Source organism: Barbus barbus (genome assembly GCF_936440315.1).
Source record: "Barbus barbus genome assembly, chromosome: 37".
Classification (NCBI taxonomy): domain Eukaryota; kingdom Metazoa; phylum Chordata; class Actinopteri; order Cypriniformes; family Cyprinidae; genus Barbus; species Barbus barbus.
This window is the reverse complement of record NC_136715.1, coordinates 23730830-23756088: the sequence shown is the minus strand read 5'-3', so window position 1 is coordinate 23756088 and position 25259 is coordinate 23730830. Positions and strand designations below refer to the sequence as shown.

The 25259-nt window shown below is 40.5% G+C and overlaps 1 protein-coding gene across 1 annotated transcript in view; it reads left to right on the top strand.

The window, feature by feature from the left end:
• The window catches only part of LOC306856904 (microspherule protein 1-like), a 26121-nt gene extending 862 nt beyond the window's left edge, over positions 1-25259 (top strand). The window contains exons 3-15 of the mRNA XM_079396447.1: positions 240-402; positions 494-632; positions 1721-1885; positions 2895-3004; positions 4960-5068; positions 5205-5343; positions 5432-5507; positions 12878-12906; positions 13009-13101; positions 13220-13302; positions 14018-14105; positions 15886-16013; positions 24697-25259. Coding sequence (XP_079252573.1) covers positions 240-402; positions 494-632; positions 1721-1885; positions 2895-3004; positions 4960-5068; positions 5205-5343; positions 5432-5507; positions 12878-12906; positions 13009-13101; positions 13220-13302; positions 14018-14105; positions 15886-16013; positions 24697-24783 — 1409 coding nt within the window. The 3' untranslated portion in view covers positions 24784-25259. The remainder of the gene's footprint in view (positions 1-239; positions 403-493; positions 633-1720; positions 1886-2894; positions 3005-4959; positions 5069-5204; positions 5344-5431; positions 5508-12877; positions 12907-13008; positions 13102-13219; positions 13303-14017; positions 14106-15885; positions 16014-24696) is intronic.

The following is a 25259-nucleotide window of genomic DNA, read 5'->3' as shown; positions in this document are numbered from 1 at the left end:
TACTGGTAATCGGTCTCCTTCTATTGGTGGCTTGTTAAAACCAATAAATCCTAAAAGACACTACAGAAAACCACACTACATTTTTTAATGGTTAAAAGTTGATAGTTTGTAATGGTATTTGTAGTGGAAACCATTAGGATTTTCAGTGATGGTTATATTGTTTTTTTCAGCAGTGTAGATGAACGGACAGTGTGTTTAGAGTCATGATGTGTTCTGATGGATAAGGTGTTGTGTTGCAGATGTGAAGGCAGGCATCCCCTCTGGCGTGGCTGCAGAAGCGGCGGCCGGACATCTGGTGTCCCAGAGCCGATCCGAGGACGAGGAGTCCACTGCTGTCAAGAGGACAGCCGCTCAGGCCTTCAGCGGAGCCGGAATGATTCCCAAACGCAGAAGCTCCTCCAGGTGAAGAGGAGTCATCTATTACCATAGCAGGCCTCTGGTTCACTGTGGTCAGTTACATATGTCTAAAAGCTGTCCAATCATTATATTTTAGATCGATAAAGAGAAAGAAGTTTGATGATGAACTGGTTGAGAGCAGCCTTGCGAAATCTACCAGTCGGGTCAAAGGTCAGCCAGTCATCGAGCCAATCAGATGCCCTGGGAATGACCTTGCATCTAGTGACAAGAAGAAGGTAATGAAGGTTATTGGATTGTATTTCACAGATCTCTGGAATATTTGATTGCGGTGAATCTTACCTATATTTTCTGGCCAAGAACCACTGTATGATAGACCACTGAAAATGTATGTGTGAGAAAGGAGAAGAATTCTATAGCTACCTGTCAAGAGTTTAAAATAGTTATGATTTAGGGTTCCATTTGTAATGTATTGCTGTGATCAAAGCTGAATTTTCAGCATCATTACTCCAGTCTTCAGTGTCACATGATCCTTCAGAAATCATTCTTAATATGCTGATTTACTGCTCCTCAAGAAACAGTTGAATACAGTTTTCGTTTTGATACAATATCATTTAAAAGTTTGGGATAAATATGATATAAAAACGAAATGATTACTTTCATTCCACAAGGGTGCATTAAATTGATCAAAAGTGACGGTAAAGACATTTATAATGTCTGTTAAATGCCGTTCATTTAGAATCCTGAAAAAAAGCATGGTTATTTTGAACTGTTTTCAGTATTGAAAATATTGAGAACCATTATTAATAATTGCGGACAAATAATAAAAAATAATTTAAAAAAGCTGAGCTTCAAATCAGAATATTAGAATGATTTCTGAAGGACTGTGTGGAAATTCAGCTTTGCCATCACAGGAATGCATTATAAAATATATTCAAATAGGAAACAGTTCGAAATTGTAATGATATTTCAAAAAACTACTGTTTTTACTGTATTTTTGACCAAATAAATGCAGCCTTGATGCGCATTTGAGACTTCTTACAAAAGCATTTAAAAAAATCACATTTTAAACTGCAAACAGTAAGCAACAAATTCTCTGCATAGTTGAAATAAGACCTTTCGCTTTTAATATAATAGAATCATTTTAGTTCATATATATTTCTTTTCTATACTTGCGTATGTGTAATACAGTCATTACATGTTTTATATACAGCGATGGTGTGTTTTTCTGGGTTTTAAAGTAAACATGCATGTTGCTAGTAGATTTGTTTTACTGATATGTAACATCTGTATTTTAAGTGTGACATTAAACATTCTTTACCTTTTAAGTTGATCTGCTACTCCAAAATTTGTCTCTGAACCATAGGGTTTAAAGTCTGGCAGCTCTCTTACGCCTCCTCTTGCCATGGTGATCGCGCCTTCATCAATGACCAAACGAATGAAGAAAAGCAAGCAGCCGTTACAGATCACCAAAGACCTGGGCCGCTGGAAACCCACTGATGACCTGCTGCTCATCAATGCTGTTTTACAGGTCAGCTGCCAGGTTTTAGCAGCTTAATAGTTTAGAGAAGTTCTGCTGAGATGAATTGGATTGACGTACATGTACAGTTGAAGTCAAAAGTTTACACCCCCCTTGCAGAATCTGCAAAATAAGAGGGATCATACAAAATATGTTATTGTTTGTTTATTTAGTACTGACCTGAATAAGATATTTCACATAAAAGATGGTTACATATAGTTCACAAGTTGAATTTATAAAAATTAAACTAAATGTTCAAAAGTTTACAATCCCCTTGATTCTTAATACTGCGGTGTTACCTGAATGATCCACAGCTGTGTTTTTTGTTTAGTAATAGTCATTCATGAGTCCCTTGTCCTGAACAGTTAAACTGTCTGCTGTTCTTCAGAAAAATCCTTCAGGTCCAACAAAGTCTTTGTTTTTAGCATTTTTGTGTATTTGAACCCTTTCCAACAATGACTGTATGATTTTGAGATCAATCTTTTCACACTGAGGACAGCTGAGGGACTTATATGCAGATATTACAGAAGGTTCAAACGCTCACCGATGCTCCAGAAGGAAAAACTATGCATTAAGAACCGGGGGGTGAAAACTTTTTGAATTTGAAGATCAGGGTAAATTTATTACTTTATTATTTACTTATTTTGTCTTCTGGGAAACGTGTAAGTACCTTCTGTAGCTTATGAAGGGCAGTACTAAATGGAAAAAAATATGATATTTAGGCAAAATAATAAAAATTTATTACATTTACATTTATTCATTTAGCTGACGCTTTTATCCAAAGCGACTTACAATTGCTATATATGTCAGAGGTCGCACGCCTCTGGAGCAACTAGGGGGTTAAGTGTCTTGCTCAGGGACACATTGGTGTCTCACAGTGGATTTGAACCCGGGTCTCTCACACCAAAGGCATGTGTCTTATCCACTGCGCCATCACCACCCCAGATCTTCATTTTGTTCAAAAGTTTTCACCCCCCGGCTCTTAATGCATCGTTTTCCCTCAACTGTACTTTGTGTTCAGACTACAGATCTTACATCAGTTCACCTGGGAGTGAAATTCAGCTGTCGCTTCACGCTGCGGGAGATTCAGGAGCGCTGGTACGCTCTGCTGTATGACCCTGTCATATCAAAGTGAGTTTCTGACCAAGTCATTCTTCTCATACAGTTATAGTTCCTGTTTTAATCTGGTAGAAAAGTGAAATAAAAAAAATGCCATCACCCTCATGTCATTCCGAACCCCAAAGACTTATTGGTTCCCCAGAACACAAAACATTTCAAGAATGTATGCCATGTTCATTTCATAATAGCATCATAAAAGTTATACCTCTTTGTACTATTCATTCATTCGGTTCATTGTAATTGAACACCAGGGACAATATATAAAATAAATACAGTTGATATTTGGCTTTTTTTTTTTTTTTTTTTTTTTTTTTAAAGGGGTCATATGATGCGATTTCAAGTTTTCCTTTCTCTTTGGAGTGTTACAAGCTGTTTGTGTATAGATAAGATCCCTGAAGTTGCATAGATTAACGTCTCAAAACCCAAGCGATATTCTTTATAAAAGTTAATACTCTTCCACGCCCTCCTAAAACGCCTCATTTAAACACGCCCCACATTTCTACGTCACGGTGTGGGAAGATTTGCATAACACCGCCCAAATGTATACACAAAGAAAGAGGGCGTTTATTCTCGCTGTAGTATTGTTGCTGCCGCCGGCGCCATGTCCTGGAGACTCTGTGTTTCGTTGTGAAAGAAAAAGTACTTTGTTTGAGCGTCCAAAAGAGGACACAACTAGAAATCAGTGGTTAAATTGTATTTACAACACTGTTCCAGAACAGTTCAACTCAAATATTAGAGTGTGTGCAGCGCATTTTACGGAGGACTATTTCCTGAACCTGGGAGTAGCCTACAATGCAGGCTTGCACAAAGGCTGTTTCTATAAAGTGGGGCAATTCCAACTTTACAAGGACAGTCTGACACTTCTGACTCGCAGCCTGTAAGTACGTTTCTGCCACTGACTATTCAAACGTGAGTTTTGAGCAGTGTAGAGTAGTGCTTTTTGTTTGTCGTTTCTCCGATCACAAATGCAGACATGGTAATGTTTACGCAGCGCGATGCAAAGCCACGCGTAAAAAGACAGTAAGTCATTATAATCAGTAATTATGTCCTCACTGGATGCAACAAATGCCTCGTTTATAATGGGTCTTATTGTTTTTGTGTCGTCGCGCCGGGACACGGCATCACTATACGATGAGGGGCATAACATTTCCGTCACACGCTTGAGGTATTCGGCCAATCACAACGCACTGGATAGCTGGCCAATCAGAGCATGCCTCGCTTCTCAGAATGATGAGATTTGTAAAAATCGGCGTGTTTCAGAAAGGCGGGGCATAGAGGAGCAACAATAATGTACAGTATGTGGAAAATAATGTGTTTTTTTAACCTTAAACCTCATAAACACATTGCATTACACAAAATACACAAAATAATGTTATTTTTTGCAACGTCATATGACCCCTTTAATGACTGTATCCACCAATACTTTGGTTTGGTCAGGTAGTGTTGGAAAAGGAGAATATTATTTTGATGCCGAGAAGCCCCAAGGCAACTATCTACCTCTTAATTAGTTTCCTCTCTTGAACGGTTCTACCTAATTCTAAAAAAGCAAACGCTTGAATAATTGATCATGTACAATTTTCAATTACTCTCATACAGTCTGCAAATGAGCAATTATTTAAACAAGTCTTAGAAAATATTAATCTAATAAAATGAATTCCATGAACCTCAAACTCTTAGTTAGTTTTTTTTCTTAATCATGTTTTGTGAATTTGTTTTATTATAATAGGATTCTAGAACAAAACCAAGGAGAAGTTGATATCTGAAATGTAAGTCTGTGTGTATTGATGCTTTTAAATCGATTCATGTTTAAATGAAAAGCTCCTCAGATTTTCTTCTCTGGAAGGGTTTGAAATGACATGAGGGTTAGTAAAAAATGACAGAATTTTAGTTTTTAGTTGAGTTGTTTTACTATTACCTGAACATACGATCTGAAAGTACATTTTCGAAGGGTTTTGTCTGTTCCTCAGGCTGGCGTGGCAGGCCATGAGACAGCTGCATCCAGAGGCTATCGCTGCTATTCAGAGTAAAGCTCTCTTTAGTCAGACAGAGGAAGCCCTGCTCGCTAAGATCACCTCAGTGAGACATTCATTCTTGAAAGAGATCAGCATTTTGATGACGTATTAGAGTGAATGCTTTCTAGATTTTATTGTTGCTGTTGTTGTTTTAAATGTCACCGCTGTTCAGTTGATCCTTGCTTCATGTTTGTGAGTAGAGCAGTCAGCCTAAGCTGGAGGTGTTTCAAGATTTGCTCAACAAGCACCCGAATGTGTTTTACCCATCACGCACTGCTAAGAATCTGATGGTCCATTGGCAGCTGCTCAAGCAGTACTATCTGCTGGAGGATCAGAGCGGTGAGATGCTCTCGTGTATCAGTTCAGTCTGGTGTTCCTGCATGCGGTGATCATTATCATTTACACAACTCTTCCGATGTGTTTCTAGTTCAACCTCTGCCTAAAGGAGAGCAAGTGCTGAACTTCTCTGATGCGGAGCAGGTGGTCGATGATGCCAAACTCAAGTAAGTAAACCGTTTTTTTACTTGTGTTATAAGTTAATTGACAAATATTACTTCACAATAACACATTTTTTTTTATATCAGTTTTTATACAACAACAAAAAAAGCAGATCAAACTGAAATCTCACATAATATATACCACGAACAGAACAACCAAAAAATACACATACCCGAACACACTCCAGATACAATAAATATAATCACCTAATACAAAACCGTTCATGATCCTAGGCAGCTACAATATTGAAAATGAGGGGAAACTGAAGGGTAAATTCTGTTAAGTTTAGCATTTGTACTATAATGTAACCTATGTATCACTTTATCCAAAGCGACTTACAAATGAGGACATAAGAAGCAATCAAAACCAACAAAAGAGCAACAACGTGCAAGTGCTATTACAAGTCTCAGTTAGCCTAACGCAGTACAGATAAATACTATTATTATAATTTTTTTTTTTTTTTTTTTATAAAAAGACATAGATAAAATAAAATTAGAATAGAGAGTGCTAGAGTTAGAACTGAATTCAAGTTGAATATTTTTAGTCATGCTGCAGCTCACTGTTCGAAATGCCACTCACTAAATGTGTACATGCACATTAGAAAACTGTTTATTGTGAGAAAGCTTCTTTTCATGCATATATGTGACCCTGGACCACAAAACCAGTCTGTTACAACCTCTCATTAAAAGGTTCAAAAAGGGAGAGATTATGTAACATAAACAAGAATGAGTACGATGTAACTGTTCAAGACTATTTATTCACTCACTCAGCATATAACAATTGGGACCAAGTAACAATTTAACAGAATGGACAACAACTAACAAGAAAGGCAAAACAAAACAAAACACACAATAAAACTCAAAGATGCTGTTTGCTGGCCGGCCCACAAGAAGCTGTCATATCTCATTTTCTCCTCCTCGTTGGAGTCTTTTAACTCCTTTCAGTCAATCACTCTCGACAACGAACAGGTGCGTCCACCTACGAGAAAGAGAGCACGCACATACACGCTCATAGAGTAAACTCGACGCCAAGAAAAACAAGGGAAGGGCAACAAAAAAGGTAAATAAGACACTGTTCAAGCCACCGACCGCAACACAGTCTTAAGTAACACGGGTATATTTTGTAGCAATAGCCAACATACATTGTATGGGTCAAAATTATCGATTTTTCTTTTATGCCAAAAATCATTAGGATATTAAATAAAGATTATGTCCCATGAAGATATTTTGTAAATTTCCTACCGTAAATACATCAGAACTTAATTTTTGATTAGTAATATGCATGGCTAAGGACTTCATTTAGGCCGCTTTAAATGCGATTTTCTCAATATTTTGATTTTATTTGCACCCTCAGATTCCAGATTTTCAAATAGATGAATCTTGGTCAGAAATTGTCCTATCCTGATAAACCATACATCTTATTTATTCAGCTTTCAGATGATGTATAAATCTCAATTTTGAAAAAGTTTTGTGGTCCAGGGTCACGTATGCATATTCGCGGTGTATTCTCAACTCAACTATGATTCTTACACATTTTGTTCATCAGAAAAAAAAACACTGACTTCAGGATGATGGAACAAGAAGCGTCAAAATATTGTTCCCTATCGATACTCCACTCGTACTGCGTCTTGCTAAAGACGCTATGGGAAAAAGCCTTTTTTCTCCTTTACTGAAGCCTTATTCAATCACGCAGTGAAACTGCACGATCATTGGTTCGTGCAGTGTGTTAAAAACGAACCAATGTGTCGGCAGCGGAGCTGCACGAGCCTATGGCGACGGAGCCCGCCAGATCCCGCCAGAATGGGCGGGGTTATCTGGCTATATAATCGGCCATCTCGCCATAGGATCCTCCGATTTCTTCTCCTTCAGAGACGACATCTCGCCTTCGCTGATCCCAAGAAGCCGCCCCGCCGTTGACACGCCTCGCAGCTGAGCCAGAGACCTCCTGCCAGCTGAGATGCCGCTTTCACCACGCTCCAACCCCGCAGAAGCCCCGGTCTGTTCGCTGCCGCCATCATCAAGCGCGGACAGCGAGCGGGAAGAGCGAGACTCATACTCGAGTGCTATAAAAATTTATATTTCTCGGCGTTGTTGCAAATGCCGCAACAGCGAGTATGGCTCGTGCAGGGAATCCTGCACGATGCAGAAGAGCAGTGAGCGTGCGCCGTCTGTCTGGGTCTCGCCCACGCACTGAATGCGCGCTTACCGAGACGGAATGCTCGTTCGAGTATGAGTCTCGCTCTTCCCGCTCGCTGTCCGCCTCTGTGGAGGCAGCTCCGCTCTCCCGTTTCTCCTCTCTCAGCAAAGCTCGGAGAATGAAACATCAGAGCCACGGAGCTTCCTGCAGCGCTCTGATCCGCCGGTGTTCACACGTGAGAATCAGAGCTCCTCCTTCATTGAGCGGCTCTATTCTCTTTGGCAGACCGGAGTGGAAAGCTATGTGTGTGCGTCATTGAGACTGCGCTCACACAGGCAGCCTGCTTTCACCGAAAGCCGGGCTTTGCCCTGATTTGCTCGCGGTCCTCTATGTAGCAGGCCCCGCCTCCCCCGCTTCTCTTCTCCCAGTCACCTCGGAGACAGGAACAGCAGCTCGCGAGGCTGAGCAATCAGGTTTGAGTGATTTTTCGCGCCGGCATAGCCCCGTGTGTTTCACTCTGCATACAGCGCTTGATGAATGAATGAATGATGCATTTATATAGCGCTTTTATTGTGTATTGCTGTACACCCAAAGCGCTTTACAATCATGTGGGGGGGTCTCTCCTCAACCACCACCAGTGTGCAGCATCCACTTGGATGATGCGACGGCAGCCACAGGACAACGGCGCCAGTGCGCTCACCACACACCAGCTACAGGTGGAGAGGAGAGAGAGTCATAGAGCCAATCAAGTAGATGGGGATTATTAGGAGGCCATGATAGACAAGGGCCAGTAGAGGGAATTTGGCCAGGCTTGATCTGCCAGCGCATGTGGATTAGCGCCTCTCATTACATTGAGTGGCTCAATCCTTCTGCGCGCATTGTAAAATGCTGCGCTGGGCGCCCCCCCCCCTCCCTCTCACGTTTCTTTTCTCCCAGTCACCTCGGAGAAAAAGACGGTAAAATCGCGGGACTGGGCGTTCAGGCTTGAGTGATTTTTCGCGCTGGCATAGCCCCACGTTTTTCACTCTGCATAGTCTTTGATCTGCCAGTGTGTTTACACTAAGGATTAGCGCCTCTTGCAGCTCTTTGATCTGCCAGCGCTACTTTCATTATGAAAGCGTCAGTCTGTCCCTGCCGTGCTCACGGTCCCTTTCTTTAGTGAAGATGGCCCCTTCCCCTCGTCCACTACGAGCGGATCTGAGAGGATGCGCGCTGCATTTTTGATCTGCTGGTGTGTTTACACAATGGTAATTAATACCCCTCTTCTAATGGCAATGAGTTTGTGGTAATACTGTTGTGAACACTGGGCCCTTTCAAAAAGCGACCACACAACTGATCGCTGTTATAGCAAGGAAATAAAACACAAATATTTTAAAAGAGAGCACATTCCTCTCCCTCTTATCACAAGCTTCCGTTCCCCGCTAGGCGGCCTGCCACTCGAAACAAATTCAACCCCTGACCACACGGGCCGAGGCCTGGCAGGCCATCCGTGTCAGAGTGGGATATAAGGATAATAGAACAAGGCTATGGGTTTCCTCTTCCTCCTCTCACAAGCTCCCTGCCTCCGTGCAGTCGATCGCTCAAGTTTATCCAGCCCCTTGCCACGCGGGCCAAGGCCTGGAGGAATGGAGTGTCAGAATGGGTTATACGGATAATAGAACGAGGTTACTCACTCCAATTCGCTCGCAGACCCCCACGCTTCAGTGGCGTGGTCTCCACTTCTGTAGACGGCGAGAACGCTCACGTTCTACGTTCAGAAATGATGACGCTGTTGGAAAAAGGAGCCATAGAAATGGTTCCTCCAGCCCAGAGCGAATCAGGCTTTTACAGCCGTTACTTCCTCGTTCCCAAGAAGGATGGCGGCCTCCGGCCCATCCTCTATTTCAGACGCCTGAATCGCGCCCTCATGAGAAGGTCGTTCAGGATGATCACACTGAAGCAGATCCTCTCGCAAATTCGCTCCGAGGACTGGTTCTGGTCCCTGGACCTGAAAGACGTATACTTTCACGTCCAGATAGCCCCCCATCACAGACGATTGTTGAGATTCTTGAGAGGGAGTGGCTTATCAGTAAACGGTCCTTCCCTTTGGACTGTCCCTGGCCCCACGCACTTTTACGAAGTGCATGGAAGCGGCTCTTTCCCCTCTCAGGCAGATGGGAAAAAGCATTCTCAATTACCTCGACGACTGGCTCATTCTGGCCCAGTCAGAGGTACAACTACTCTCACACAGAGCCCTCCTCCTCAGCCACCTAGAATGCCTGGGGCTCAGGGTCAATTTTGCCAAGAGCGCGCTGTTTCCCAGCCGACGGGTGTCGTTTGTGGGAACAGTTTTGGACTCAGCTCAGATGAGAGCTGTGCTAGCGCAGGAACGCGCTCTGGCCATTCAAAAGCTCGCAGCCTCCTTCCAGAGCAGCACCGCTCGCCCCGTTAAAGCGTTTCAGAGGATGCTGGGCCTCATGGCCGCAGCATCGCCGGTGCTACAGTTGGGCCTGCTTCGCATGCGGCCCCTTCAGCGCTGGTTGAAACCACGGCTTCCGCCCCACGCATGGCGACACGGTCGCCTACATATCAGGGTGAGCCAGGCCTGTGTAACAGCCCTGGCCCCCTGGAAGAACCCACGATGGTTCAGAAAGGGTGTGACCATAGGGATGGTCTGCAGCAGGAAAGTTGTCACGACAGACACTTCTAACATGGTTTGGGGGGCGCTGTGCGAAGGCAAACCGACCTTTGGCCTTTGGTCGAACGAGGAGCAGAACCTCCACATCAACTGCTTAGAAATGCTAGCAGTGTGTTGAGCCTGCCAGTTTTTCCTGCCAGAGCTAAAGGGACGACATGTGCTGATCCGCTCAGACAACATGTCAGTGGTGTCCTACGTAAATCACCAGGGAGGTCTCTCCTCGAAGCGCCTCTTCCTTATGGAGCTACTTCTGGAGTGGGCTCAGCTCAACTTGCGCTCGCTGAGAGCAGTACATTTGCCAGGCAGATTGAACCGAGGAGCGGATATGTTATCACGGAGCAACGTCCCCTCAGAAGAGTGGATGCTCCATCCGCAGACTGGTTCGAATGATCTGAAGAATCTTTGGCAAGGCCGAAGTAGACCTTTTCGCCTCCAAAGACAACTCTCACTGCCCAGCCTATTATTCGAAGGTCAAGGACGCGTTGGCCCACGACTGGCCCAACCTCCTCCTATATGCATTCCCTCCGATCGCTCTGATTCATCAGGCGAATCAGGGAACAACGACACAAGGTCTTGTTGGTGGCCCCCCTGTGGGAGAACCAGCCTTGGATGTCAGAGCTGACCCAGCTGCTAACCGCAGCCCCCTGGCCCGTGCCCCTGAGACGAGACCTCCTCTCTCAGGCGAACGGTTTATTGTGGCACCCTCGTCCCGAATTGTGGGCGCTTCACCTCTGGCCGCTCAACGGGAGCCTACCAGCCTCCCGAGTGCTAAATACCATTTCTGAGGCTAGAGCCCTGTCTACGAGACGCCTCTATGCCCTTAAATGGGCGGTTTTCTCCGAATGGTGTCTAAACCGCGGTGAGGACCCCCCTACATCTTAGTTGGCAGTGATTCTGTCCTTCCTGCAGGAACTGCTGCATAAAGGACGCTCTCCACACTCAGGGTGTTCGTATCGGCTATAGCGGCCTTTCACGCCCCTATCGCGGGGCAATCAGTGGGCAGGGACAATGTTGTCGTCCGCTTTCTAAGGGTATGCCAAGAGGCTGAATTTGCCTCGGCCCCTTACTGTCCCTACGTGGGACTTACCCACTGTGCTGCTTTTGAGCCGCTCCAGTCCACGATCCTTCGGTCACTGTCGCTGAAGACTGCTCTGCTACTAGCACTAGCGTCAGTCAAGCGAGTAGGAGACCTGCAGGCGCTCTCTGTGAGCCCTGCCTGCCTGGAATTTGGGCCAAACGACTCCAAGGTCGTCCTAAAACCAAGGCATGGATACGTACCTAAGGTACTTTCCACTCCGTTCAGAGCTCAGGTCATCACACTCTCCGCACTTCCTCCCTCCGAGGAGGGCCGGGAGTTAATTTTGTTATGCCCTGTTAGAGCCCTACGGATCTACTTTGAGCGTTCCGCCTCCTTCAGGCACACGGAACAGCTCTTTGTTAGCTTCGGTAACCGCGCCAAAGGGCTTCCGGTCACGAAGAAGAGACTCTCTAAGTGGATAGTGCATGCCGTTACGCTGGCTTACTCTTCCTTGGGCCTTCAATGCCCCATTGGAGTACGAGCCCATTCGACTAGAGGCATTGCCTCGTCATGGGCCTGGTCTAGCGGTGTGTCCATTACAGACATTTGTGCGGCGGCCGGCTGGGCCTCGCTGTCCACATTTGCAAGGTTTTATAAGCTGGATGTACTGGCCTTGCAGGCCAGGGTTCTATCTGCTTAGATGAGTATGACTTACGTTGTGGGAACAACCCTAATGGAGAACTCTTGACTGCACGGGCACTCAAGCTCTCTGATGGGTTCCTTACATATCTCAGCCCTGAAAGTGCTGAGTATGCGAGGAATACATGGAATGACCCGGGCCGAGCTCAGCTCGCTTTAGCCCCGAGTATACTATTATACTTCCCTCTGAGCATGGAATGCTTATGGAGCTATTTTACACAGTCGTTCCTCTACCATAGCACGGCGTGATTGAATTGTGTTCCCATAGCGTCTTTAGCAAGACGCAGTACGAGTGGAGTATCGATAGGGAACGTACTCTGTTACTATCGTAACCTCGGTTCCCTGAGATACGGAACGAGTACTGCGTACTTTGCCATGCCAGGTAGCTGCACCACTCAGTCGTCGCTTCAGTCGAAGTAAACCTGAGGATCCTATGGCGAGACGGCCGATTATATAGCCAGATAACCCCGCCCATTCTGGCGGGATCTGGCGGGCTCCGTCGCCATAGGCTCGTGCAGCTCCGCTGCCGACACATTGGTTCGTTTTTAACACACTGCACGAACCAATGATCGTGCAGTTTCACTGCGTGATTGAATAAGGCTTCAGTAAAGGAGAAAAAAGGCTTTTTCCCATAGCGTATTTAGCAAGACGCGGTACTCGTTCCGTATCTCAGGGAACCGAGGTTACGATAGTAACCGAGTACGTTTTCAGGTTACAGGCCTACAAAAAATGTCATCCCTGCAGAACTCAATATTCTGCTTCATAATGTGTCATTAGCCCCCTTGCAACCTTCTGTGACAATTATGTATGACTGTCTAGTTCTGATCATATATTCTGTTTATCAGGGACAGCAGAGATGAAGTCTTAGAGCACGGTGAGTTATTTCATACAGCATCTTGTTGTTTTAAACGTGCTTAAATATGTTTCAGTACATTTTCTTGTGTCTGTCTATGAAATGTTATTGCATTTCTTGTAGAGCTGATGATTGCAGATAGACACCAGAAGCGTGAGATCAGACAGCTCGAGCAGGAACTTCCTCGCTGGCAGGTTTTGGTGGACAGCATCACAGGTCAGATTTATTCCACTGGCTTTTTGTGTAGTTATCAGAAGGATGTGATTGCTTTGTCTGATTGTGTGACTGTTTGTGTTTTGACTGATTGCTTTGTCTGATTGTGTGATTATTTCAGGCATGAATTCACCAGACTTTGATAATCAGACTCTGGCAGCTTTACGTGGACGAATGGTCAGATATCTGATGAGATCTAGAGAGGTCAGTGAGCATTTAATGTCATGCATGCATGGGAGCTGGATCTGGCAGTCTAATGGTGGAGTCCCTCACTGAATGTACTCAAACCATAAATACACTGGCTTGGGAAATGTTATGAAAACCATTACCAATGCATGCCAAATGTTTAAAGAAGTTGTAGTCCTACATTTTTTTTTATCTTTTGGGGAAAAGGACAAACCACATATACACAGTGACCCCAAAACATATTTTTACACTACATAAAATTGCAATTGTAAAATGTCTGAAAGTCGCTGTATTAGAGAACAAAATATTGGCTGCACTTCATTTTACAGTTTGTGCACTTACAGTGTACTTACCCAAGAAAGTACTGCATGATAGAATTGCACTCAACATGGGTTCTGGTTTAGTATCTAGTTATAACCCAGGTATTGTGATTTAATATAATAAAGTAAGTTGTTTGAAAATGCAGATCAGGACTGTAAAATAAAGTGCTACCAAAATATCTTCTGCTTCTGCTGTACAAGCTTTTCTCAGAACCAAACCGTGATCTGTCTGTTGTTTTAATAACCAGCAGACTTTTTTTATGAAATGCTTCACTTGAAATGTGTTTGTGCTATTTAAAAAAAAAATAAAGGCACTTACTTGCTTTAATATTTAGTTGTTTAATACAATATGAGGCAGAATTGTTTTAAAGGAAGAGTTGACTGATATAACAAACTCTTTTGAACCGTTTCAGATCACACTGGGACGTGCTACTAAAGACAAGCAGATAGATGTAGATCTGTCTTTGGAGGGACCTGCATGGAAGATCTCCAGAAAGCAAGGTCAGATGGTTGAACATTCATGTTGCGCATGGTGCTGTGTGATCAGTCCTGCTCCTTGATGCTAAGTTTAGCTTTGCATCACTAAATTTTATTACAGCATAACCCTTGTTTACCTTTTAAAAGGGAAGGCGTTATGTGATTTACTGATTTTGAGTTATCTTCAGCACCCGTTAAACAGTGCACTTTCTTCTACCATTCAAGTGTCACATTGCCGCTGGCTATCGGTAACAGCATCCCGTTTGTTTTTACTGCCGTTACGTCAAAGGTTTCTATTTACAATAGAGATGTGAGGATCAGCTCAATCCTTGAGAAGTTGAGATTGTGTAATCCACTTTGATGGTGCTTGCATTATATTGTTCGGGTTTTTTTTATTGCATATGCTGTTTGTTTGGGTTTCATTTGGGAATGCATATAAAGTCTCACGCGCTTTGTTACATTGTTATCGTTTACAAGCTTGGAGCATATCTCCATCTCAGCAGCTCGGTCCACACACTCTACCTGAATTCGTTCATCTGCGAAAACTCACTAGATTTATAAAGTAAATCTTTTAGAAGCCCATGCAAGCACAGGAGAATACATCAGCATATTTCTATATGCGATTTGTTGTACATCGAGATTTCAAAATAAAAGTTTAAACCCTCGCTCTGAGTTTGCATGTGACCAAATATTTCAATTATATGGATTTAAACGTCATTGAATCACGCTGCAAAGTGAAACATCACCTGGTGCCCTCTGCAGGTGTTTGTTATAAACTTATAATACTTACTTTAGTTGGTTATGTTCATATTATGTAGTATAGGCATATTGCTTTGTATTTTAACAGTGTTGTTCCAAATAGAATTCTCCCTTTTTTTAAAGGGGCAAAATCCATTGTTGTAACACCACAGACATGAATTTGGGGGAGACAATTTTTTTCTTATATATATATATATATATATAACAAAATATGTATTCTTTAAACAATTTAATAAAATTGTACATGTTAAATAAAATCTATATTAACACTTTATTTGTGTTAAAAATGTTATATTGTTGCAATTACATTCCATGATACATCTCTAAGGTATGGCGGGAACATCCATATTTTGTTACAAATGCAATCTCTAAAACGCAATTAAATATGTATTTAAAAATTTTTTTTAACTTAACAGTGCATAAATTGTTTACCCTACAGAATACAAACATGCAAACATTTATTGGTATTTAAAGTTTATTTGAACTGTTGTAAAGTAGAGGGACACACCACTTGCCACCACAAATGAAGAATGACCCTTATTATATATAAATGTAGTCAATATAAAGCCTGTTTTTCACTTAGGCCTATTTTTATTACTTAAAAATATCAGATTACTCAATTGTCAAAATAATTGTTAGTTACGGCTATAAATTAGTTTAAATACTTCAAAATACAACTATATTGTTTCGTAGAGCTCCGCATTTTGCTTTTTGTGATTAAAAGACAAATATTTTGTCATTGAAAATTTCTTAAAAATAGTATTAAAATATTGTCTTGTTCTAGTGAACCAAGTGTCCGCATTTTGATTGATTTAATGATTATTGATTAATGGTTATTGATTAATGATTGGTCTTATACACTTGTGACCCACCTGCAATTAATCAGAATGTATTTTTTTAGTTGTACAAGCTAACTAGTTGTTACTGGGCCACTAGTAAGATGCATGACTGATGCAACACTGCAGCTCTATGGATTTTAATTTAAACATTAAAGTAACATTTTAACATTTAAAGTAATGAACTAATGTTTGTTTTCTAACTCCAGGGATCATTAAACTGAAAAATAATGGAGATTTCTTCATCGCTAATGAAGGCCGAAGACCCATTTACATTGATGGACGACCAGTTTTGTCTGGAAACAAGTGGAAACTCAACAACAACTCTGTGATGGAGGTATGGGTCACAAGATCACCGTTTGGAAAAATGACTGTCAAAAAAGAATGATTTACCACATTTACACCGCATATTTTGTATATAGTATATAAATAAATGACTTTTGTATGTCTACATCTTATCAGTATATAATATTTATGAAATTTACAACCTTTTTATGATTTTTTTTTCAAGACCCTTAATTGCATGAAAAGTACATAAATTGTTCTTCCAAAAAAATATAAGCATTGAAATGAAATTATATCCACACACAAGTTTTAAGCAAGGCATTTCTCATTTTGACTAAAAATATAATACTTTTAATTGGCATTTCATTACCAGTGAATGTGATATGTATTTGTTTTATGTTATGCCCACTGTAAAATATTTTGTCAGCTATAACTGCTCTTTGTGTGAAATCTCTGTAATTTGTTTTTTAATCTGTCATGACTCTCTCCATGAAAAATCATGGAAATTAATTTGTCAAAGGGGGTAGGAATAGTGGAATTTATTTACTGCCCCTGATTCATTTTTGTATACAGTTCTAGAATATTTATAGTATCAACTCCTAAATATCAGAGAACAGTTGCTGTCACATTCTCCTCTATATACAGCTACTGTTATAATCAGTCACCAAAAAAGTAAAGGGGTTCAGTTAAAGCTCAGTTATTATTGTGGAGGCCATTAGAATAATTTTGAAACTGATTCACATCCAGATTTTTCAACAGCAAAATGTTTGCAACTTTGAGGCCTGCGGGCTAAATCCGACCCGCCACCTCATTTCATGTTGCCCATGTGTTCATTTCTGAAACCTGTAACTGAAAAATCTCAGTTAGTCAAGTCACCTTTATTTATATAGTGCTTTTAACAATACATTAATTGTGTCAAAGCACTTAACAGTATCAAATTGGAGGATAGAGTGTCAGTAATGTATAATAACAAGATTAAACACTCAATTTTCAGTTAAAAGCATTTCATTATTGAATTCAGTGATGTCATTGTCTAGCTCAGTTTAGTTTAAATAGTATCTGTGAAATCAAATTGACGATAATCGCTAGAAATCAAGTGTCCCCAACTGAGCAAGCCAGAGGCGACAGCGGCAAGGAACCAAAACTCCCTCTGTGACAGAATGGAGAAAAAAAACCTTGGGAGAAACCAGCCTCAGTCGGGGGGCCAGTTCTCCTCTGGACAGAATTTTATTGTTTATTTATTGTTTAACTATTGATTTAATTAAAATTTAAAATTTATTATATTTCTATTTTTATATTGTTGCAATTTCTAACAATAATAGTATTATGTAGTTAGGTTAGTAGAGAATGAGTGGAATTGTTCCTCAGAGGATCTATAGTGCACTATCTGATGCGATACTGTAGCTGACGGCTGCATGGTTACAATTTTATCTCTGATAGAATCGATCTTGGAAGTAAAGTAGTTCATAAAGTCATTACTGCTGTGCTTTTGGGAAATGCCAACACCTGTTGATGCTTTTTCTTCCGTTAATTTTGTGACTGTATTGAATAAATACCAGGGGTTATGTTTGTTTTCTTCTAGAAGAGACAATAAGATCTAGTAATAAGATCTAGCAGTTTTTAATGCTTTTATGTAGGATAGGGTACTTTCCTGCCAAGCTATACGAAATACCATCTAGTTTTGTTTTCCTCCATCTGCGCTCCATTTTCCGGGCTGCTCTCTTTAAGGTGCGAGTGTGCTCATTATACCACGGAGTCGGACTGTTTTCTTTGATCTTCCTTAAGCGTAAAGGAGCAACTGTATCTAAAGTGCTAGAAAAGAGAGAGTCCATAGTTTCTGTTACATCAAGTTGTTCTGAGCTATTGGATATGCTGAGGAATTGAGATAAATCAGGAAGATTACTAACAAAGCAGTCTTTTGTGGTAGAGGTGATGGTTCTACCATACTTGTAACAAGGAGTAGAATTTACAGTTTTAGCTATATGGAGTTTACACAAGACTAGATAATGATCTGAGATATCATCGCTTTGCTGCAGAATTTCAACCCCACTAACATCAATTCCATGTGACAATATTAAATCTAGAGTATGATTTCGACAATGAGTAGGTCATGAAACGTGTTGTAACCCCAATAGAGTTCAGAATGTCTATGAATGCTGATCCTAATGCATCTTTTTCATTATCGACATGGATATTAAAATCGCCAACAATTAAGACTTTATCTGCAGCCAGTACTAACTCAGATAGAAATCAGCAAATTCTTTAATAAAGTCTGTGTGGTGCCCTGGTGGCCTGTATACAGTAGCCAGTACAAACATCACAGGGGATTTATCACTAACACGTGTTTCTCTAGATAATGTTATACGCAGCACCATAACTTCAAACGAGTTATACTTCAAGTAGGGATGTAACGATTACCGGTTTGACGATAAATCATGATAAAATTCCCCGCGGTTAGTATTACCGTTTCATATTTTAATTATCATTAAAACCGTATTCGATTACCGTGATTTGAACAACTAGCGATAAATAAATACTGTCCAGCATAAAGCAGAGTTTTCAGTAACAGTCTCACGTGCGCACAGTAGTTTCGTTCTGAGTGAAAACAGGGCGGAAAAGCTGGGAGGTTTTAAAAGAGTGCTGAGGGAATTATACAAATGAATATATCAATGAATTAATTATATGAATGTACCTCTGAATGTTCTGACTGTCTTCAGAAACGATTTGATGGCATTTTGTTTTCATCTTCGCTCCATGTAATACCTAAAGGAAGTGTTCGCGGAGTTCACGGGAATCAGCTGTAATTCAGCTTTTCCGTATAAAGCGCCACCTGCTGTCAGTGAGTGGATTTACAGACACTTATTTACATTCAGCTTGTGTGCAGTTTCTGGCTGGCCAAAAAATGGACCAAATTTGCATGACCTGCTGTAAATTTTAACCGGTTGATGAAAAACAAACTTATGTGGATTCTACACATTTAAACAATTCAGATAAGCTATATAGAATTATTTATGGCGCAGATAAAATACATATAATAATTTATTAATCAATTATCATTTTGACTTAACTCTTTTCTTTAAAGGCTGAAATGTGAGGTTTACCTTTATATGAAACTTTTTCAAAGCTTTATTAGAACATTTACATTATTTATTTGAACATGCTATTAAACTGTTGTCAGTCAAATTGTCATTTAAAATCCAGACCTCATTGGTAATGTTATTGTTTTAGTGATTATGCAAACAAAAAGTCATTTTATTTGCTGTTTGTTGATTTTTAAGTATGAAACTTGGTGAAGTGATTTATGTGTCGGTACTTTTTGAACATCTCCAGCACATTTTAACAATACCGTGATAATACTGATAACCGTGATAATTTTGGTCACTATAATCGTGATTAGAAATTTTAATACCGTTACATCCCTAACTTCAAGCCTGCCCTCTGAGAAATACTGAGAAAATTGCTGTAAATTGTAGCAACACCTCCCCCTTTACCGTTTGGACATGGCTCATTTTTATTGCAGTAATCTTGGGGGGTAGACTCATTTAAAGTAATGTATTCATCTGGTTTTAGCCATGTTTCTATCAAACAGAGCACATCTAGGTTATGATCATTTACAAAAAGTGCTTTTGTAGAAAGGGATCTGATATTCAGTAAGCCAAGCTTTATCAATTGTTTCTCTGTATTGTAAACATTTTTTATTTGTTGAACATCAATTAAATTGTTACTGTAATTGTAAAGCTGCCCTGCTGCACGGGCTCAACCGGAACCGAAAAATGTACAGGACTCCCTGAGCTAGTCGCATCCAAAGCAGTATCTACAGCCCTCACATTCTTACTGTCCTCAACTACAGTTTGGATGTGTGTCTCTAATTCTAAAATCTTCTCTGTCAGCCTAACTATTTCCCTGCATTTATCACATGTGAATCCCTCATCGCCGACAGAGAGAGATAAACTATACATGTGACATGAAGTGCAAATAACAAGAGAAAGAGCAGCCATTACTCATCGTGATAGAGGAATGATTTACTTACCACTGTTGTTTGATGAACTCGCGAGTTCAAACGGAGCGAGAGAAATGAAAAGGAGCGAGAAAAAAGAAAACGATAATAGGCGCGAATAGAAATGCAAGTGGAAACGCGAACGACTAACAAATTCTAACACATGGCACACGTGTTGCACTCGCGGTTTTAGATTAAATGCGAACGATCAAATTAGTCAGATTAGTTTGATAGATAATATCAGAAATATGGAGGGAATTAAGTTTTAAGTTCTATATATATATATAGATAATATTCATCACTTTAAACAACAGAGAGTAATAGTAAAATTCAGCAGAAAGCGAAGCTACACGGAGCTACAATAGCAAACCTCTCAGCAGATAGGAGCAATCAGTGCTTTCCTTGTGAATATGAACCCATTTGATGTTTATGATCACACATTAGAATGTTCAGCGCATGATGTGATCCAGCAAAAAATATTGGCAATATTTGATATTTTCGCTTCTGGTTTAGTGATGGTGATTAGTTTTTGTAGGTTCATCTCTTTCTTTAGGTTCTTTATACCAGCAGTTGACAAACAGACTTTTTTTTTTTTTTTTTTAAGCAATGAGTATTTTAGTCATTACATTTTTAAAAGGACTGCAGCAAACAGTTAGAATTTTTTGACAGCTCAACAAGACTTGTGTCTTAGAAATAAGAAGTAAATGAACACAAGAACAGAGATATCTTGACATTTCAGGAATTCTGGAATCAATCAGCCTTAGCGACACGGTGACGGTGTTTTTTTTACAGAGAATGCACACACTAATGCACATGAAAGTGTTTGACAGCTGCCAAGTCAGTCAGGCACTAGTTCCTCCCACCTCTGCTGATTTTCAGCTCCCCGCGAGCGTCTGGGCGTGAAGGAGGTGTGGCTACTGTCTTCGAAGACAATTTTAAATGCTGACTTTTATCTAGAAATGATTATTCTTGTTTTGAACTACAGTTATTTTTAATTGAGTTTACATGCCCTGTGTTATGTGCTGTTGTTTACCGTCCACCTAAATACAGTAAGAATTGTTTTCAAGTGTTTTCTGAGTTTTTAGCTGATGTTGTCCCTAAATTTGACCAACTCCTGATTTGTGGGTATTTTAACATCCATGTTTTCTGTCCGTTTGATCAGTTGGCCACTGATTTTAAACGACTCCTGACATCTTTTGATTTATTCCAGTTAGTGGATCGACCCACACATCTTATTGTACACACTTTGGACCTTATTATTTCTCATGGGCTCTCTTATCTCCCTTACTGAAATATCTGAGACTGCCATCTCAGATCACTTTATTGAATTATTATTGAATTTCCAGTCCCACCATCAACAGCCAGCAGGTCTCCTGCTTCACCGTGTTATCGCCGCGTTCTCACCTCCTCAACAGCTGAAGAGTTTACTGCTGCGTTACTTTTATGGACTCTAAACTTTGTGCCCTCCATGGATCTGTCTCTCCTGCATGCCCTGATGACCTTCTTTCATCTTTTTGCTCCACTTTTTTTCTGGAATCTTGGACTCTATTGCCCCTTATAAGCACAGATCTTCTAAGCTAAGAGCAGATCCCTGGATAAATGATGCCACCCGTGCCCTTAGGCAACATTGTAGACAGGAAGAAGGACAAATTATATGTCTCTGGAAATATTAAGGGGCCATCTTTCTGATTATCAGAGGGCTGTGAAGGAGGCAAAGTCCATTTTTGCCTGATATTATCACCAACAGTGGGCTTTGTCCCAGGGTGATGTTTAACACAATTAATTCTGTTGTGAACCCACGCACCTGTCCTCTGATTGATGCCTCAGTCTCCACTTGTGAGAATTTTTTTATTAATAAAGTGGAGTCTGTCAGACAACTCACTAGTGAGAGCTCTGGAACTGACTTAGCTGTCGCTGCAGCACATTCTGTGGTGTTTGAACAGTTTGAAGCGGTCTCACTATCATTTCTTAATGAAGTAGTGCAACATATGAAAATTACAAACTGCTCCTTGGACCTTGTTCCAACCAAACTGCTAAAAGAGGTTTTTACCACTGTAGGGCCTTTTCTTTTGGCTTTTATTAATATATATTTTAGCTCAGGATCTGTCCCTGTTGCTTTCAAACATGCTGTGGTTAGGCCTCTTCTTAAAAACAAATCTGGATCCCTCAGTCTTGTCTAATTTTAGACCAGTTTCCCACCTGCCCTTTCTTTCAAACGTTTTAGAAAAAGTTGTTTTTAATACAATTACATTCTTTTTTTAGAAAATAACTCTATTTTTGACAAATTTCAGTCTGGATTCAGATCGCAATATCTGCACTGTTAAAGGTGCAGAAAGATATTGCTCGGTTTGTTGATGCTAAGTGCCCTGTTATTCTAGTGCTACTTGATCTCACGGCAGCCTTTGATACAGTGGACCATGAAGTCCTTCTGTCTCGCCTTAATCATGTTGTTGGCATTTGGGGTACTGCACTATTTGATTAATAGAACCTTTTCTGTAGTGATTGGGGACGTGTCCTCTTCCACCACTTTTCTCTCTTGCAGGGTGCCACAAGGCTCTGTTCTCAGACCCGTTTTATTTTCACTTTACCCGCTTCCCCTCGGGTCCATTATAGCCAGGCATAATATAGCTTTTCACTGCTATGTTGATGATTTGCAAATTTATTTGCCTATGAGAGCAAAAAATGCTGACGCAGCTGGATCGGTAATTGCATTCATGACATTAAATTATGGTTAGAGCAAAATTTCCTTTGAATATATTTTATTTGGAGAGTCTGTAACAGCTGACTTCCAAGCTTAGACTAACTGTCAGAAATCTCGGTGTGACTTTTGATAGTAGCCTGAAATTTGACAAACAGATTGACATCTTTTGTCCAAGGTCAAACCTTTTTTGAATCACTCTGACCTTGAGAAAGCTATTCATGCTTTTATCAGTTCAAGATTAGATTACTGTAATGCACTTTATGTTGGTGTCTCACGTCCCTCAGTTGCCTTCAGCTGGTGCAGAATACTCCAGCGCTGCTGGAGGCGGGCTGTAGATTAATGTAAACATGTGTCACGACGCTTGCGCGTCTGCCCTAAACACAACAACGATGCAATGATGGGTCTTTTATTAAACTTGATAAATTATTACACGTTTTTAGATGTTATGTATTGTCATAATTTGATAAAAACCAAGGTTTATTATTGTATGTTCTTTTGGCATTTCATTTATTGTATACCTTTTCAATTTGCTTATTGAAAGAACAACAGCAGCAGTATGATGTAAAATTTATTAGAAACGCATATATTTGGTACTTGCTACCTTATATCTTTACTCTTTCGTTTCATTCTTTTCATGGCTTTGTAAAACTTGCATCTGATTCTCTGCGTCGTCGACACCAAGCTTCGTTGCAATTTCTTTCTAGGAATTAAATGCTTTCTCTGAATCTTTAAAGTCTCTCCGTAAGCGATCGTACAGGTGCGGATATACTTGTGGCAGCTCAGCTATTTGACAGTGTATTTATGTTGCTAGTGACTTGGAGATGTTGTTCCCCTGCCTGACCTTTTGTTGAATGAGAAACGAACCGGGAAAAAAAAATTGCACGTCAAAGAAGCTGGAGCTCCAGAACACACCCACCGATTGCGTAATCGCCACGGACCAATGGTAGCTCAAAGGCGTTTAGGAGCCAAAACGAACTCCCCCAGAAAGTTCGCTTTGGTGAGCTGCCGAAACAAACTCAAAAACAAACTTTGTTTCGGCCTGACTTTGTTTGAAATGACGTCATATCAATTCCTGCTTCGATTTCGTTTCAAGTTTATCGGGGCCTTAAAGCTAAGCTTAAAACTTTTATTTATTTACACTGGCTTTTAATATCTAGCGATGTTGTGACATTTTTGTGTATTTTAAGTATTTTTTTTTTGTTGTTGGCTTGTATTTTTTTTTTTTTTCTTGCTCTCTTTTTATTGGAAAGCACTTTGGTTCACCTTGAGTGTTGTAAAGGGCTGTATAAATAAATGTTGATTGATTGATTGAATATAATTACTTGTGCCTCAGAGCGAGCAGATGAAACCCAATAAATGCAGTCATTGCTTTTGGAGGTGGATGCCTGCAAGACAGTTCTGGGAGACAATTATACAGAAATACTTTGATGACAGACTTTGGCTTAAGTATTTCAGAATGACCAAAACAACATTTTAGATGCTGTGCAACAAGGTCAGGTTAGTCAAGTTACGTCATCCGATCGCACAAAGTCACATGCCTTTTTTTGATGCACATCGTGGAATTTATTTGGCAAGTACGTTTCCATCTCCCATTATTCACATTAACAATTTTTCACACAAGTCAAAGGACACCTCAAGTGAGTGTGAACTTTTTTTTGCGAATTATGGGGATTTTTTTTTTTCAAAATTTTGGCATTTTCATCACTTGTTTCTGATGTGATACTTCAAAATGTGCATAAAAACAGGGTGACGGAAACAGCTGTTGTGCTGGTACCAGTTGCTACCAAGGTTATTATAGTTTTGGTTTATTTTGTTTTCTATATCAAAATATAGAAAACTTGTCTTTACATATTGTTTTTATAATAAGTCACAATGACCAAAATTTACTATGCATGATAAAATGTCAGAATGTTGTGCCCCTTACCCTTAATTGTAATAATGGTATTGCATATAACATGCTCAGCAGTTGTTTGCACAGTGATTCTCTAGAAGGAATGAAAAGCTGGTCAGTAAAGCACGTGTGTTTGTTTTATCCAGATTGCAGGTCTTCGCTTTGTGTTCCTGATCAATCAAGAGTTGATTTCTCTCATTAAAGCTGAAGCTGCCAAGATGAATCAGCCATGATACTGAAGTCACCAGTTCACGAGCGGTCAAACACCATTCAGTCTGAACACACAGCAAGACAGGAGCTGGACTGTCTTATCTTTACCTCCGAGTAAAGTCATATACAGGAGACCTTTCAGCACAAGATTATAGTGGCTCTCATGGCAACAACTGAGCTCTGATCTGTAGCTCAGATTGGAGGAAAAAAATCATTTGCAGAAGAATTGGACATTTATATGCCTGTTATTTAAGGCACATTTGGACAGAAAGAACTGAATGTTTTTGTGTGTGCGTGTGTGATTGTAGATTTCCTTTTTTTTTATTATTTGAATTAGAGAAACTGTTACTGTTTTGTTGACTTGTACATTTTTTTGGTTGTTTATACTTAAAACCCAGTAACCTTGTATTGCCTCATCAAAGACAGTTTGCTAATATTCTGCCATGACAGAAATGGTGTAAAAATATTCATAAAGACTGATTAAAGTGATTCAATGATG